At 39.4% G+C, this 16,040-nt stretch overlaps 1 protein-coding gene across 1 annotated transcript in view; it reads right to left on the minus strand.

Moving 5' to 3' along the window:
- Positions 1-1,559: 1,559 nt before the first annotated feature.
- Obsc (Obscurin) overlaps positions 1,560-16,040 on the minus strand; it is a 169,254-nt gene continuing 154,773 nt past the window's right edge. Inside the window, exons 47-61 of the mRNA XM_068770296.1 lie at positions 14,932-15,428; positions 13,875-14,112; positions 13,429-13,586; positions 12,584-12,708; positions 11,247-11,442; positions 10,275-10,377; positions 9,084-9,337; positions 8,149-8,370; positions 6,454-6,569; positions 5,729-5,828; positions 5,029-5,167; positions 3,421-4,843; positions 2,894-3,075; positions 2,650-2,799; positions 1,560-2,039 (exon numbers count right to left, since the gene is read on the minus strand). Coding sequence (XP_068626397.1) covers positions 1,890-2,039; positions 2,650-2,799; positions 2,894-3,075; positions 3,421-4,843; positions 5,029-5,167; positions 5,729-5,828; positions 6,454-6,569; positions 8,149-8,370; positions 9,084-9,337; positions 10,275-10,377; positions 11,247-11,442; positions 12,584-12,708; positions 13,429-13,586; positions 13,875-14,112; positions 14,932-15,428 — 4,053 coding nt within the window. The 3' untranslated portion in view covers positions 1,560-1,889. The remainder of the gene's footprint in view (positions 2,040-2,649; positions 2,800-2,893; positions 3,076-3,420; positions 4,844-5,028; positions 5,168-5,728; positions 5,829-6,453; positions 6,570-8,148; positions 8,371-9,083; positions 9,338-10,274; positions 10,378-11,246; positions 11,443-12,583; positions 12,709-13,428; positions 13,587-13,874; positions 14,113-14,931; positions 15,429-16,040) is intronic.

Here is a 16,040-nt window from a genome sequence, read left to right on the forward strand (position 1 = left end):
CAAACCCACGCCTGCTATTCGTCCAAATCATACATAATATATGAAGTTTTGTAATTGATTTAGTTAATACATAAAATCTACAGAATATCTAGATTACAGTTTATATGCTAAGTAATACAACGCACTAATAACCACAGATTAAATAATCCGTTACATATAAGTTGAAATAGATGGCGCTAGTAGTAAAGGGTTTGCAATATATAACTATCAACGCCATCTATGATCGTTCTTTTTTAGAAGTTTTGATTTTTTTATTACAGTATCCGGCGATAAATATTGCACATCGACCTTTGGAAAGAGACAATTAGCTAATTTCGTCTTCGTAGAGCGTTATCTCTGTCGTTCGAAATACAACGACTGACAAGACTTCACAGGTTGTGTGGGTCAGAGATAGTGCTCTACGAAGCCGAAATTAACCGATTATCTCTTTCTGAAGCTCGATGTGCAATATTGATCGCCGGCTACAGTACGTTGTGAAATTATTGGATGTAGTTTAATTGTCTCTTCTTAGACACAAGTGCTTTCCATAATAAGTAAAGGCTTTAGATAAATGTACTTCTAAATAACCAATTCACGAGAGTGTAGAGGAAAATACTCCAACAATATATATATCACTATGTGTACCAATATGCGTTAACTATATGCTCGAACAAGAAAAGTCAGTTAAATGTATTTTTTGTGACAAAAAAAGTTGTGATTAGTTTTAATTGATTTCAATTTAAAGCAATTTTTGGGTTGTTTACTATAAAGATCTTATATAAAAACTTTGTTCTATTGACATTAGGATTTGTTTACATTGACACTTTTTTTTTGGAGAAAAAAATCATGAAAAAGTAAATTATTTTTTTCATTAAAAAACCTAATGTCTTTGGAATTTGAAAATTGAATTAAATTATTATGACCTATTAAAATTAAATTCTAATTTTTTTTATTTTTACATTTTGTTCAGTATGGAAGTTTTTTATATTTTCGAAAGTTATGTACGTATATGTATACAGACATGTACACAATAATCTTCCCTATAATATGCTATATTAGTTGCGTGTTTTAGGAAACCGCGCTATACGAGTATAAAAACCTCATACGAATTCGTTTAATTGCGTATGTGCTAATAAATGTATTTAATTTAAGAAAAAATACTGGCACAATGTAGTTTGTACACAAAATTGATAACAAACTATAGAAATCTAAATGACATAGTAAATTTCATATTTTAAACTAAATTTCATTGTACCGAGATATAAGAAGGGAAATCCCGCGTTATGAAAGAGGAAAAAACTCTGTTCTGAATAAGAACCAATAGTTTCTGGAATAATAAATAAAAGTAATATAGAAAGAAAAGGCAGTAGTAGCCTGGTGACGGAGTTGGGTTAAATTCGACAACAAAACGTCACATAGGTAGTGTGGGACAGAGATAGTGCTCAATGAAGTCGAAATTAGCCGATTGTCTCTTTCCACAGGTCGACGTGCAATATTTATCTATATATATATATATGATATGAAGTTTCATTAATATGAAAATTTCAGTGACGAAGGAATTAAAAAAATAAAACAACAAATCAGCAAATCAATGCCATTTAATGACTTCATTAATACTGAAGCGTTTTACCAATCGGTGTATATTCGTAAATAAATAATAAAATATTGTATAAATATAATTAAAACTAAACACGCCCTGTCGTTTTTGGGGTGATTTAGACGTAATATAACCTAACGACATGTAACAATGATGATTTAATTTACTCGAATATAAATATAATGAAATTTGAATATAGAACAAACCGTATTCTTTCGAACCATAAATAACGACCATAGATAATGAAACTGTAGACGGTATTACGAAATTTTTAAATTAATGATGGATTTTGGTTTATGAGTCCCAGCGGTGGTCAATGACTGGAGAAGTTGGTAAGCAATTCTTCTTGGATGCTGTTGGAGCGTGTGAGATGTCTTGCAGCGACTTGGCCGAAGGCAGTTGCAACTGTATCCGCCTGCGACGCTTCCTTGGCCTTCTTCTCATGATATTCATCGGAGAACTCCTGGAGAATATAAATTCTTTAATATAATTCTTCTCCTTGGACTCGAACCTTGATAAAGAGTACGGATTTTACGGATTCCTATATGTCATAAATAATTCCAATTTTTAGTCATCATATACAGGGTGCTTGATTATACATGTAAAAGCATAAGAGGTGAATGTATAACATTTTCGCTGTCAATTGGTATATATGATACACTTTATTCAAAAATTAATACGTAATGATTATAACATATTAAAATTAATTATTGTTTACTATCACCCTGTAGATTCTGTACTGTCAGAAGTTTTTAGTCTTTTTTTATACCTACAACCTATCATCCTGTATATGAAGTGTTCCTTCTCCGATAACGAGTCATACATATAATACAAAACTGCTGTCTCTTGTGATAATTTACAGAAGGAAGGTAGAAGGAAGTCAGAAGGTGGACCTCCATCCCTTCGAAAGGGCGACTCAAAAAAGGTTTTACGTTGGCGTGACATAATGGAAGTTCAGTATTAATTCGTAATTGTAATTCGTCTGCAATGGAAATTTCCATAGTTATATATAATCTAAATACATCAGATTGATTGGAAAAGTCTGGAAACCTCTCGTATTGAGGGTATGGTACCTTCAGCCTGTTGCCCAGGAAGACAGCACGTTCACGTTTCTTGTGTATGAAGTCAGATTGTGCAAGCCAGCGGTGTTCGTAGCATTCCTCAGCGGAGGGCCGTTTTAGAGGTACCTTCTTGAACACGAACATCAGGAATCTTGTCGCCTCCTGAAAATTAACAGTTCCATATGGAACATTCATGTGGTTTACTCTACACAATGGTTTAATTTAATGTACGATAGAGTACCCATAAACAACGTACCTGTGTGATCTCTTTGTAAAGGTGTTCAAATCGGTATCGGACGTAGGAGATGTTCTGCTTGGTCTCGGCATCATCAGCGCCTCGGAAGGGTGATACGCCGGACAGCATCACGTAGGTGAGCACGCCCAGCGACCAGATGTCGCTTTGCGGGAACGCGGGCTCGTCGTTGATCACCTCCGGAGCTACGGGTTATTTAGTAAATTAGTGACCTACGAACTACATAACCTGATGAAGAATTTTGTGTGACGACAGAGAACATCAGCTAATTTTTGAAGGGGGGGGGGGAATGTTATGCATTGCAAGGAGGCCTAAACCTATCGAACACCGTACTGCCTTACAACTGACTCCGTGGAATATGCAGTTACCCTGCTGGCTTTTCAAAGAAAGAAACATTAGCCGCAATTTATCTACTCCCATTAGTTGATGTTCATCAGATGTCGGTTTCCACACGATTTCATTGTTCACCAATCCTAAGGGGAAATCCCCGAGCTAATGACATTAATTAAATATAAGAAAGTTCCATTTACCTTTGTATTCCAATTCGCCAACTTGCGGCACGCTGGTTCCTAGCTTGGTCACCCTGTGTGCGGACCCGAAGTCAATAAGTTTGACTTGAATTGCCCGCACCGATGCCATCACCACGTTATCTGGCTGCAGGTCCAAATGGCAGTACCCTCGCCAGTGGAGGTATTGAAGCGCGTCCAGAATCTGGATGACGATAGTCGCAACCATCTGCTCTGTGTAATCGTGTCTACTGGAGAGGTACGTCAGGATATCAGCACCTTGCAGCTTTTCCAGTACAAGAGCTGCTACAGGAGACCCAGGTGTCTGGTAAGCTCCCAGAAGGTTAGATATCCTTTCATGTCTCAGTCTTCTTAAGCATTCAAACTCCCTTTGCACCTGGATCTCTGTTTCAGGACGGCACTCTAGTATCTTCGCTACCACCACGCTGTCGTTAGTCTTGTCGATTCCTTTCACCACGATCGAGAACTTTCCTCGCCACAGTTCCGATATGAAACTGTAGCGTTCGGTGAAGGACTCACTGGTGTCCCAGTCTTTTGGATCATTCTCTGTTGCGTAGTTCAATTTAGGTTTTTCTTCGTCTATGATTATTTCTTGACCAGATTCGGTGAGTTGTTGTAAATGTCTCATCGCTTTCGTGACTTCTATCTTCGCTGCGCCTGCTTCTTTAGTCTTTATCAGGTTTGTGGGGATGCCTTTGTCGCTCCAGCCGATCCTGTTCCTCGAAGAAAGTCTGAACTGGTAGCTGGTGTCCGGCTGAAGCCCCCGAACCACGAAGAACTCATGGTCGATGTTCTCTGCCACTGTTTTCCAGTCGACGCTATCACCTTCCTTGTATTGAAGGCTGTAGCAAACGACAGGTGAGTTACCGTCGTACTTCGGCTGCTTCCACCTGAGGAGGACCTCCGTGTCAGATAAGTCAGCGGCCGTGGGGCTGTCTGGTGCGTCGGGGTTCGTGGCTTCTACGATCCTCGTTCTTGCTACTGTCTGTCCCACTTTGTTCCTCGCCACGACTTTGTAGAATCCGACATCGTGGTGCATCGATGGGTCGAACTTCAGGGTGGAGCGTCCGTCTTCGTCTTCGACTATCTTGATGCGTTGGCCTTCAGCGATGACCATGTCATTTTTGAACCACTGGATGATGGGTTTGGGGTCGCCAACAGCGTAGCAAGAGAGTTGTGCAGGTTCGCCTTCCCTAATTGGAAGCACTTGTGGTTTTTCCCTGAAGAAAGGCAGCTGGCCGTCCTTCTTTGCCTCCATGAGGGCTTCGGCCTCCGCATAGCTGTCGAGTCTGGTACCGAGTTCGTGGCGCAGGCGGCGGATTGTGTAGCTTTCTGAGCCGTACTTGCTGATCCTCTCGCGTCTCTCGTCGTCGATCTCCTCGTCCATGATGTCGGTGAAGCGACGACGTTCGCGGATGATGGGTGTCTGTGGACAAGACAATCAGGGTGTTCATGTGACGGTATCTGATATAGCTGTTCCTTTACAGTGTTCACCTTTTCTTTTTTTTTTCACCAAGCTTTGAATGTGTTCGTCATTGTAAAGCGGTATGCATGTGTATGTGTGCAGTAGAGTTTGTAAAGTGGTATATATGTCGCTTTAGTATATCTCACCCGTGGGTCGTATGCGTCGTGGACGCTGAGGTTGTACGCTGGTGAACGGTCGCAGGCGACCTTCATGTACTCTCGAAGGCGCACTGGGAACTGCACGTCACGGAGCTGCAGCAGGTACGTGTCTGGCCCGTTCTGATAGCTGCGGTCAAGAATAGAGAAGATGACATACAAATGTATGACTAGTGACTAACAGCAGTAAGGTTTCCTATATAACAACTAATTCATTTATATTTTATTTATTTATTTCATATAAACCCAATGTAAAGCTATAGTTACATTTTCGTCTGTTTTGCTTTATTTTTACATTTTTTTTATTTTGTTCTATTCTTACATTTACATTACTTTTTAGTTTAATTTTTATTTTTCTATTTCGAAACTCAATAAACTTAATTTTTTTTATATTCCCTTTCAAATTATTCTTCAACACAATATTTAGGATAATACGTTCTTGTTTTAAACGTGTATATACATGGTGTAAATCACCCTGTACATCGCGATAATTTTATTATGTGTTAAATAATTTTTTCCCCATTTGAATGGAATACAAAGTTTGGGGGGACAGATAATAAATAATAATTAATGTTTATATGTTATCTATACATTATTAATTACTTCTGAAACGATTTATTTTTGAGAGCAAAAAAACATTCACCACTAAAGCGTTTATTTCGATAGACAAACATCCTGTATGTATACTCACTGGCTTTCGGATGTGGCAGACACCTCCCAGTCGGGGTGCTCCCATTGTGGCATGGTAAGATCAGGCGCGTTACGATCCCTGGGTTCACGTTCTGGGGAACCTAAAACCAGTGAGAAGTTTATATTAAATGACCCGCATACTTTCATACGAGTACATAAGAAATACGTATCGATTGTTCTACAATTTTTAAACACTTTTTTTATCATCATTATTATCATCATCATATTATCGATAGACGTTTAATGCCCTTGGAAAGGCCTCTTCCAAAAATCGGATCATGCGCTGTCTGCAAGACATCGGTCAACAGTAGAGTGCCTGGCCATGCACCCATGGTCACGTTTAAAGAACATTTCGGTCTCTTCGGACGATGGCACTTCGAGCATTTCTACGAGATACGTGACCTTCTGCCGCTCTTCCGTGGATCTCTTTAGTCCACCTAGTGGCCTACCCACGCAGTTTACCAGCTCGTCATCTCCCCTCGAAAACCTTTTAACTTCAGACAAGCAATTCTTCAAGATACGTCAGTCAACTTGGTACTTTTACGTATCTCCTCACTTAGCCCTCTCAGTTGCTTTCTTGGTGACCTTGAGCCTGCTTACAAGGAATATCATGAATGACCACGTCTCAGGTACATTCTTCATCAACAGCAACATATATTGGTTCATCGCCTTCGTCTTACAACAAGAAAATGTTTCGGAAGTAATATCAAACTAATGTTACAATACCTTCAGGAGTGTAAATCTCTCCTGGAGGGTAGACCATCTTCGATGGATGATCGAAAGCTCCCGATAGAGGTCGCCTGCGGAACCAGGTCCTGCATTGCGCGTTGCTTGTCCAGTCCCTGGAAATTTGAAACTTTAAAATACCCTTACACGTAACGTTACTGCAGTATTCAAAGTTCCTATGTAAATATCAAAGATTTACACACAGAATAAAAGAAATATACATCATGCTTTCTATGGTATATATACTTCGAATCCATTTTCGTTGTCTTCTGCGATACATATCATTCGATAGATGGCAGCTGAGAGGAAGAAGAGTGGAGATGGAGGATCGGAATGTAATATTATGGTATGCAGAGGATACTGCTGCAAATCTTCTGGAAACTTGACCTATATAATTAATACGTAAAATGCGAATTATGTGAGGTTACACTCGGGAATTGAAGCTGCGACCTACAATCGCAATTCACAGTCCTTCACATCTGGACTATCACAGCTTAGTGGGTAAATATCTTCCTTATATCAAATTATTCTCATATACGATGTTATTTTATTCAAACAGTCTCGGGAATATCAAAATAAAAATAAATAGCGATTTGATATAAATTAATAATTAGTTTTGTTTTATGTATCGATGTAGATTTTATTAGCAAAAAAATTATGAGGTTCTGGTTTTTCAACTAGTATTTAATGGAATCAGGCGTTACCTCGCGGAAGTCCATCGTAAGTAAGAAAAGGACCAATATTTAGCCACTTCCGCACATGCAGTGGTAGTCGTGCAATGAAATACACCGCCCGCCAGCCCGCTGATAAATGCGTATGCAGCAAACAATGCGAATCACACAACCGCCACCACCAAATTACTCAACACGTGATTTACTCCTGCACGGGGCATCTTCAGGAGTTATGTTACACCGATTAGTGCCAATCACAGACTCTGTGAGTGATTTCAATTCTGTCTCTACACAATTACAATTAGATAAAGTATGTAGGCTGCATAGAGAGCTGCGCGCTAAAAAAATGGGAACGTTCCTATTTATATTATATATATACCCTTCTCTGTCGCACACATCTTTCGTCTCTCTCACACAAACGACGCGTGTGATTGGTTGTAAAGTATGGACTGTGATTGGTCGTCTAAATAAAGTTAGTTTTAGGATTTTGTATGAAATTTTCAGTCAAGTCAAGAGACAGTCTCATAAAAGAATACATTCATAGGTTTTCACAGATTGACTGCCACGTGCGTTCACAATAAAATATTCGTCAGGTCGCACTGAGCAAATTTACGTTTAAATATGTGCGGAAATTATTTGTAAGCGATCGCCTGGTTGATCAGCAATGTTAACTCTTGTTGTCACCCGAATACGGGTGACGTAGCCTTATGAGAACCTTTTAGTGTCACATCGATATAAGTGACGTGGCAGTTAAAGATAAAGTACCTAAACGCGAACCGGAAATTCACTGCTGTTCAAACAGATTCCGGTTTTAAACTTATGGACTCGCGGGAGAGCTTCATCTTGGGGTGCTTAGAGCACTTAGATAGAGGCACTTCACTTAAAGGCCCCCACAAGGGGACATCAACTTGGGCAGTCACTTGTTAATAAGACATAAGAAGAAGGGAGAAGAAGGAAGAAGGGCATTCTATATAGCCGAATTAGAGCAGATGTATGTATGTGGCGCAAGATTGCCTGGCTTTACCTGTAGAGATTGTAGTAGTTCCTGAGACGGTCGGTGGTGATGAGATACTCGTCCCGGTATACCCGGTCAGCGCGGGTCAGCCAGGGGTGAGCAAGCGCTGCGTCGACGTCCATGCGCTCGCGCCAGTCCAGGATCAGCAGCCGCGAGATGAAGTCGCGACACTCCAAGCTCAGACGAGACCACCACGATTCGTCGTGATACTCCCACTTGCCTTCTTGTACTCTGTAAAAGTTTTTATTTTAAATCCTTTAGGTCAAGATCTTCAAGATAGGTCCCGCGCTGCCCGAATCCGGACAGACCTGGACCTTTCTGTCATAAAATACAATTTTATCACTTTGTTATATTATTTATTTATATTTAGACCACGTCCAGAGATAATTTTTTAGAAGACTTCAATTTGGTTAAAGCCAGTATAAAAAAAAACCTACGGAGGTTCCCAACGCGATCTGGGAAAAGCCTACAACATTAAGTAGTAGGGGTCTAGAAGGAGGAGGGGGGGGGGGATAGAATTACTTTGTGATCACTTTTACATTCTTAATACAATAGCAGAGCATTTTATTGCAATGTTAAATATCAATAAATAATGGTTCAAATTATAACAGGCTTTCTGCAAGTCATTAAATGGCAGTGTATTATAATACCGCTGGGACTTCTTTGTCAGATGCCAGAAAAAAGATTAGGAAGAATATATCTAATTATAGCATTCAAGAGATTTTTGGTTATTCGAAATGTATTGAACTTTAGTCATTAATTAATATGGTTGATTGATATATAAACATTTTTAAATTTCATTTAAGAGCGACTGTTGAGTTTCTGGCCGGTTCTTCTCAGCAGATCACCATTTGGAGCCGATAGTGACCACGTAAATGCCAACTCGAATGAAGGTATTTTTGATTAGAAGCTTTTTGACCTTCTTGCTGCAGAGCTGCACTTACCTGGTGAGTGTCTCCCTGTCATGAGCGCCTCGGAAGGGTGAGTGCCCGCTGAGGAGTATGTAGGTGATGATGCCAACACTCCACATGTCAGCAGGGAAGGCCACACCCTCTCCTCTAGCTACCTCCGGCGCCACAAACTCCGGCATGCCGTAGTCCAGGGAAGCCCACTTGTTCAGAAGCACCCGACGGGACAGTCCAAAGTCGCATAACTTCAGCTCGTCACTGCCCGCGTGCGAAAGAAGAAGTTCTCCAATCTGCATGGAGGAAGAATATATTTTGATATTTAAATCAAAAAAATTGTTTTGCGAAAACGAAACTTAGGCGTGGTAATTAATTAAAGTGATTGTTGTTCGGTATAATAGTAATAAAATAATGTAAAAGTAATTAAAAGTTTGTTAACAATTTTTAATTTTTAAGTTAAAACTGCACCATTTATGTACACACACATATGTGTATAAATATATATGTATAAATCCATATATACTCGTATGTATATATACATACGAGTATATATGTATTTAATTATATATATATGACCGATTTAAAACTCTATTGGTATGCGATAGACCAATTACATCTAGCAGCACAAAATCTGCAGGGACATATAGTAAACAATATTTTTTACTATATTATCATGATCTTATTTATTATTTAATCTAATTTTATACCTATATTGAATCACCTTGTATATGATAAATAATAAACAAAGGAAATATTTTTTAATAAAAAAAACTAGCATTCTTTACGTAATTTAGGCATGAAGCATTTACAACAGATAAATATATATGAAGCTTAAATGAGTATGGTATATATCAGGGGTGGCCAAACTGCGGCCCGCGAGCGACATTTGGCCTTTGAACGATTATTTTTGGATCCGATTTATTTTCGAATTATTTCAATATTTAAATTTATATCACCTATGACAGTTCCTGGAAAATCGAAACAAATCACTAGTGTGAATAACTATTATTATTATTCTACCATAAAATTATCGAAATCCATACACCGATCGTAATTAATTAACCGGCATCTTGAGTATAATTAGGAGTGCTGTCATATACGTATGCCATATCTAACATCAATAAACAATCTGTACTTTTGTCATATAATTTCAATAAATATTCAAATTTCGAACAATGGCTCGAACTATCAAGAAGGTTGACCACCCCTGGTACATATGGTCAGACTTACCGTGAGTCCTAGATGCGCGATGCTGTTGTCGTGCATATATTTAAGGCCTCGCAGGAGTTGCCGCATGTAGCCTGCGATATCGCTCTCCGTGTAGCCTTGACTCCTGTACGAGAAACGTTTATATATATAATTTTAATCTCAATCTCTTAATCTTAGGGCACACGCCTTAAAGATGGTGAAGATCGTAGAATATGCTCTTTTACCATCATTTTAAATGCAGACAGCGATATAGCGCATCTAATTGGTTCTGGTAGTTCATTCCTGACAGAGGAAATAGTGAAATATTTCTCCATAAATATATCAGTGTTGCTTGTACATATATAATATGAAAATAAGAAAGAAGGAGGAGTCTTATAGATATTTAAGCTTGAAATTAAAAAAATAACTAACATAGGGAGATATTATGAAAGAGCCACGCGAATTGAATACGACACTGTTTTTACTTGCTCATTAATTTATTAAATTGCCACCGATCCAGTTATTCTTGTTGGATAATCTTTTGGCACAGAAATAAAATATTATATAGTGGTCTCTTAGGTAGACAGACTACCTTCCGGTCATCCGAAGTCGCTGCATGTATTTTCCAATCGGTTCTTTTGGAGATCTATGGAGGAGGTCTATGTCCAGCTATGGAGGTCTGTGTCCAGCTATGGGGGTCTGTGTCCAGCTATGAGGGTCTGTGTCCAGCTATGGAGGTCCGTGTCCAGCTATGGAGGTTTGTGTCCAGTTATGGAGGTCTGTGTCCAGTTATGGAGGTCTGTGTCCAGCTATGGAGGTCTGTGTCCAGCTATGGAGGTCTGTGTCCAGCTATGGAGGTCTGTGTCCAGCTATGGAGGTCTGTGTCCAGCTATGGAGGTCTGTGTCCAGCTATGGAGGTCTGTGTCCAGCTATGGAGGTCTGTGTCCAGCTATGGAGGTCTGTGTCCAGCTATAAAACTCTGACAACTTAGATTATAACGATGAAGTTGCTAACCTTAGCAGTCTGTCGCGGACAAGCTCGCCGCCGGCCGCAAGTTCGAGCACCAGCGCAAGTGTGTGCTCGTGCTCGTAAGCGTCGTACAGGCGGACGAGGTGGCGGTCGTTGAGCATGTTCAGGATATCCAGCTCGTTCTTCATGAACGGCTTCAAAGCGGAATGCCCGTGCATTATCTTCGCCGCGTAGTTACGACCTGCAAAGTTTTGGGGAAGTCCCTTTATGTCAATACATAATCTATAATCGTCAGCTTAAAATTAAGTTTACATTAGTTCGTAAAATGCCACCTTCTGCAAAGAACTAAGAAAAAACTCTGTGGGGTTTGTATGTTTTTTTTTCTTTAAAATTAGAACAATTCATTTCTTAACATATTTGTCTTGAACATACTTTGAAATAGATTAATTTACCTTTAGGTAAAACCTGTGCTTAATAATTTTTTTGGAACTAAGTGATAAAGTAACCGCGTCGCTTGGTAAACTAGCAAGTTATAAAGCCTTATACATTGACCTAGGAATGCGTAAGACACTTTATAAAGCCTTATAGAAGGTATAATAATATCTTATTTTTTATTCCTTATATTAGTATAAGTAATGAATAAAATAAATGCAATACACATTTATATTTCGATACGAATCCTTGTCTCGTTTAAGTCAATCCACACAAGCTGATCTGATTTCGCTAGCGGTGATAATAAAAGAATTTAATCATTACTTCATCATCGTATAGTTCATCATAATGCTAGTGCGATAAAAAAATCTTTCATATAAATTCTGTTTCAAAAATGCAATAACAAACGTAGACTTTTTTATTCGGTGCAAAATATTTCAATATTAATTTCATTTCAACTTATGCTTGACCACAATTATAGCAAATATCTTGAGGATCTATTACAAAAGAGGTTATATTTGAATAGCGTGGGACTTAAACCCACTAGGTGGACATATGACTGTAACAAAGTCGTCAAAAAATATTGGACGCTGATGTCCTGTAGAAAATCTATACGTGTGGCCCATGTTTAGTAGTTTAAATATTTTGAAAATAAAAAATTTAGAAGTGCCCTCAAAACTAGCTAGTGGAATAGCAACTAGCAGTGGTCACACCACACAGTTCAGAGAAATAATAGCCGATGCGGTCTTTGAGTGGAGTCGAGATCACAGACCGGATTTTGTTAAGATAGCTTTCTACAGATCTAAATGGAAATCTATAAGGGAGTCTTATGCCCAGCAGTGGACATATTGCCGCTGAAATGATGATAATGTCCTTCCAGATAGTGTTTGTGTATAAAGTGAAATGTACTGTGTGAAGTTCAGCTGTTGTGTATTCGACGTATAACATACCGGACAGCCTCTCGGCGGCATGGTAAACGACACCCTGGACACCGCGACCAAGCTCGTCTCCCAGATCATAGAAATCACCGAAGGGCTTCGTGCTTGGTTTGATACGTGGCGGATACTCGCGGATCCTTGGTAGAAATACATAAATTTAGTAAAGAGAAAGTGGTACGCGTTTTATAGTTCTGGAGGGTATACCGAGGATTGGTGAAGCTGCAAAGGAAGTCCACCCACAAATTGAACAGGTGAACAAACTTATTAAGGTTGCTGGATGCTTTCAACCGGTGTCATTTCAACGTTGATGATGATAGCATAAATTGTTAGAACAGCTCCAACGATTTTTCAAGTCCGTTTTTAGAGAAAAGATATAGTAAAAATCCAAGGGAAATGGTAAAACCAACAGTTTTTTGATGATTTTCGTTTTTAGTGATTCGTTATGTATACCATAAATAGGTAGGCTAAACACCTTCAACCCTTTACACCAGGTTCACTAGAAAAGACCTAAGGTATCTTCTGCTTGCAGCAAGAGGCGACTAAAAGGGCATCAGGTTCACGGACGTTAAAAGAGGGGGCCGTCATCATCCACTCAACGCTTATCCGAGTACAGTGAAGATGCCGGGGGAGGAATAGCTTCCTTCCGGGATATGTCTTGGCACAGTACTGAGGGTCAGCTGCGAGTTACGTAGGAGGTCCGGCGGCCTCTCTAAAGGTACCGAAGACGACCACAAAGAGGGTTTTAGTGGATAGGAATCCCACATAATCCTGTACATCTCCCCAAAGGCAGGATATCTTGTATCCATCCTGAAGATTTCAGTTCACCGTCTACAGTTCAAAAAATCGAAATATTTTACCTAGTAGAGTATTCGTGTTCACTCTCTTCCACGTGAAGCATGGCTGATGAGCTCACGGAACCGGCCACATTGCGCGCAGACACGGAGTACAGACCCTCGTCCTTGAGGATCGCGTCATGGATCACCAGGATAACGGTGTCAGGTTCGATGAACTGCATCTGTTGTCGATTTATGTTATTTTTTAATAGCGGTTAGTGGATAGCTCGCCACTATGTGGACCAACGACCTCTTCAAGGTTGTGAGGCGACTTTTCCCTAAATATAGTGGCGGCTTAGGATATCTTTGACCAATGCCTTTAATTTTAGTGGGGGTTGCTGTCACTTGACAGTTTGACTAAATCCTGGGAACAGGTTTTGCTTGATAATACACGAGAGTTTATTGTAATAACTCATACAGTTCACTAAATAAGAGATACAAGTCTTATGGAGCCTAGAGAAAAGCGGTACCTTGATCCTAGCACTGGGTGCGATGGGCTGCCAATCCTTGTACCACTTGATCTCAGGGTATGGCACACCGGTGACGCGTGCCTCTATCCTGGCAGTCCTGCGCTGCAGAACCACTGTCTCCTGGGGGCGTGTGATGAAGCGAGGATACTCAGCCAGCTCCAGACGGATTCGCTGGCGCGCTTGACCATGTTCGTTGCTGGCCACCGCCTCGTACCAGCCAACATCGCGTTCCAGCATCCTTTGATAATAGAATATGATATGTTTTGGTCTCCGCTTTCATTTGATCACAAGATATAATACATCTTGATGAAAATTAAATTAAATTACAATTTATTGTTACGTTCTTGGTTTTTTGAAAAGAGAACATATCGATTTTACTACCGTTTTTTGTCTCCATAACTATCCTCCGATCGCAGTAGAACACAATTATAGGGGCCGGTGAGTTACGGCAATTCAAAGTAAAGAATTTTGAATTTGGAATTTATTTAAGAAACCTTTACATTTAGCTCAAATTTTAGAAAACGAGAAATCGAATCTAATTTGATATCTACAAGCGGAGATTTTGATGATATATATGAAATTAATGTTCCTATGGAGAGAATTTTTTATATACACCACAGATAAAATATAAATGAACTGGTCAGCAGAAATCGAGGGGTAAAAGAAGACATGCGAGGTGTAATAGAAACGGAAATAGAGTAGCAGAGCAATCAGTAAAAGAAGAAGGAGAAGATAGAATTTTGGACGGGAAGAGGAGATACTTCAAGCTGCATAAGTTTAAACCAAAATTGTTAACAATTGAGTCCTGACTGAAGATACACTTTAAACGAAGAGAAGGAATCTCTTGTTAACTGACCTTCAGCTAACATAATTTGGGTTAAACATATTCAAAGTAGTTCAAACAAAGAAGATTTATTCAAGAGTGACACAAATCGGGGACATTTTAAAATTAGAATGTTAAGTAAATGTAAAAATGTTACGGCCGAAGTATTACTTTTGAAAGGGAAAAAGATATATGAAGTTAGAGATGGGTAAATGAGAGAAGAAATATACTCACTTGTTGATGAAGAGAGTGGCTTGACCGTTTCTGGTGTAGCTGTAGTCGTATCTGCCACCGCTCTCAATGGGTTTATCATCGAAGTAATAAGTCATCTTGGGTTTAGGGTAACCGTACACGAACCAAAAGAGACTGACGTTGTGATCCTTGACACCGTACTGAGAGTCGTACTCCTGGCGAAGGAATCGCGGCGCCTGCGCATAGCCGTCGTGTGGCGGGCGCTCCACGTCGAAGTCCTTCGGGAAGTAAGGCGAAGTCTCCGGTCGGAAATCAATTCCTGGCTCTAGGTATGGTACGAATTTAGGAGGTTCTGGTTCTAGACGCGAACGCTGAGTGATAGCGTAAGGTGAAGGCTCGCTGACGCCATATTTGTTTTCGACCCTGACCCGGAATTTGTAGTCTCTGAACGGTTCAAGGTTACGGATGTCGCAGACGCAAGACCTGAGTCCAGTGCGTGCAGTAAACCAGTCGCCGTCCGGCATCTCGCACATCTCCACCTGGTGAACAATTTTGGTGAACAATGAAGTATAGCTTTTAAATGCTAATTCATCTTCTATTCTAAAATTTCATTAATTATTTAGATGCGTGGAAATTTATGGTGAATGTATAATATATCTCATTTGTCAGCAAAATTCATTAAAACTTATCTCTTTTACCTATTTATATATTCATTTTATTTTTTAGACCGCTTTCTAAACCTCTTCTTTTAATCAACTGCTGAGACAAATTTCGGTAAACAACTACCCTTGTACAATAAGTGTGACCTCAACAATTCATATTAGTGATATTGATATATTCTCGTACCTTTTAAAAGACAATACACAACAGACGATATACACACTACAATTTAGACCTCATTGGAATATGACGGCTTGCTGTGACTCGTAATTATTGCTGTCTGTTCTGCAGAATGCACTGGATTATTGATCCCTGTTCGGTAATGTTTTTGTTTTGTTTTATTATTGTTTGACTTTTATTCATTAAATTTTCGTAGTGAGATAGTTATAAGGTAACAATTGTAACCAAATTTTTTTTCTAAGTTTATAATTTTCAAAGCTATAAACTAAAAACTAAATACAGTGATCATTCTAAAGTATAAAATACTTGTA

The sequence above is a fragment of the Battus philenor genome, unplaced genomic scaffold (assembly GCF_028537555.1).
Source record: "Battus philenor isolate CCGP_79_NKW_IND1 unplaced genomic scaffold, ilBatPhil1.0.hap1 SCAF_3, whole genome shotgun sequence".
Lineage (NCBI taxonomy): Eukaryota > Metazoa > Arthropoda > Insecta > Lepidoptera > Papilionidae > Battus > Battus philenor.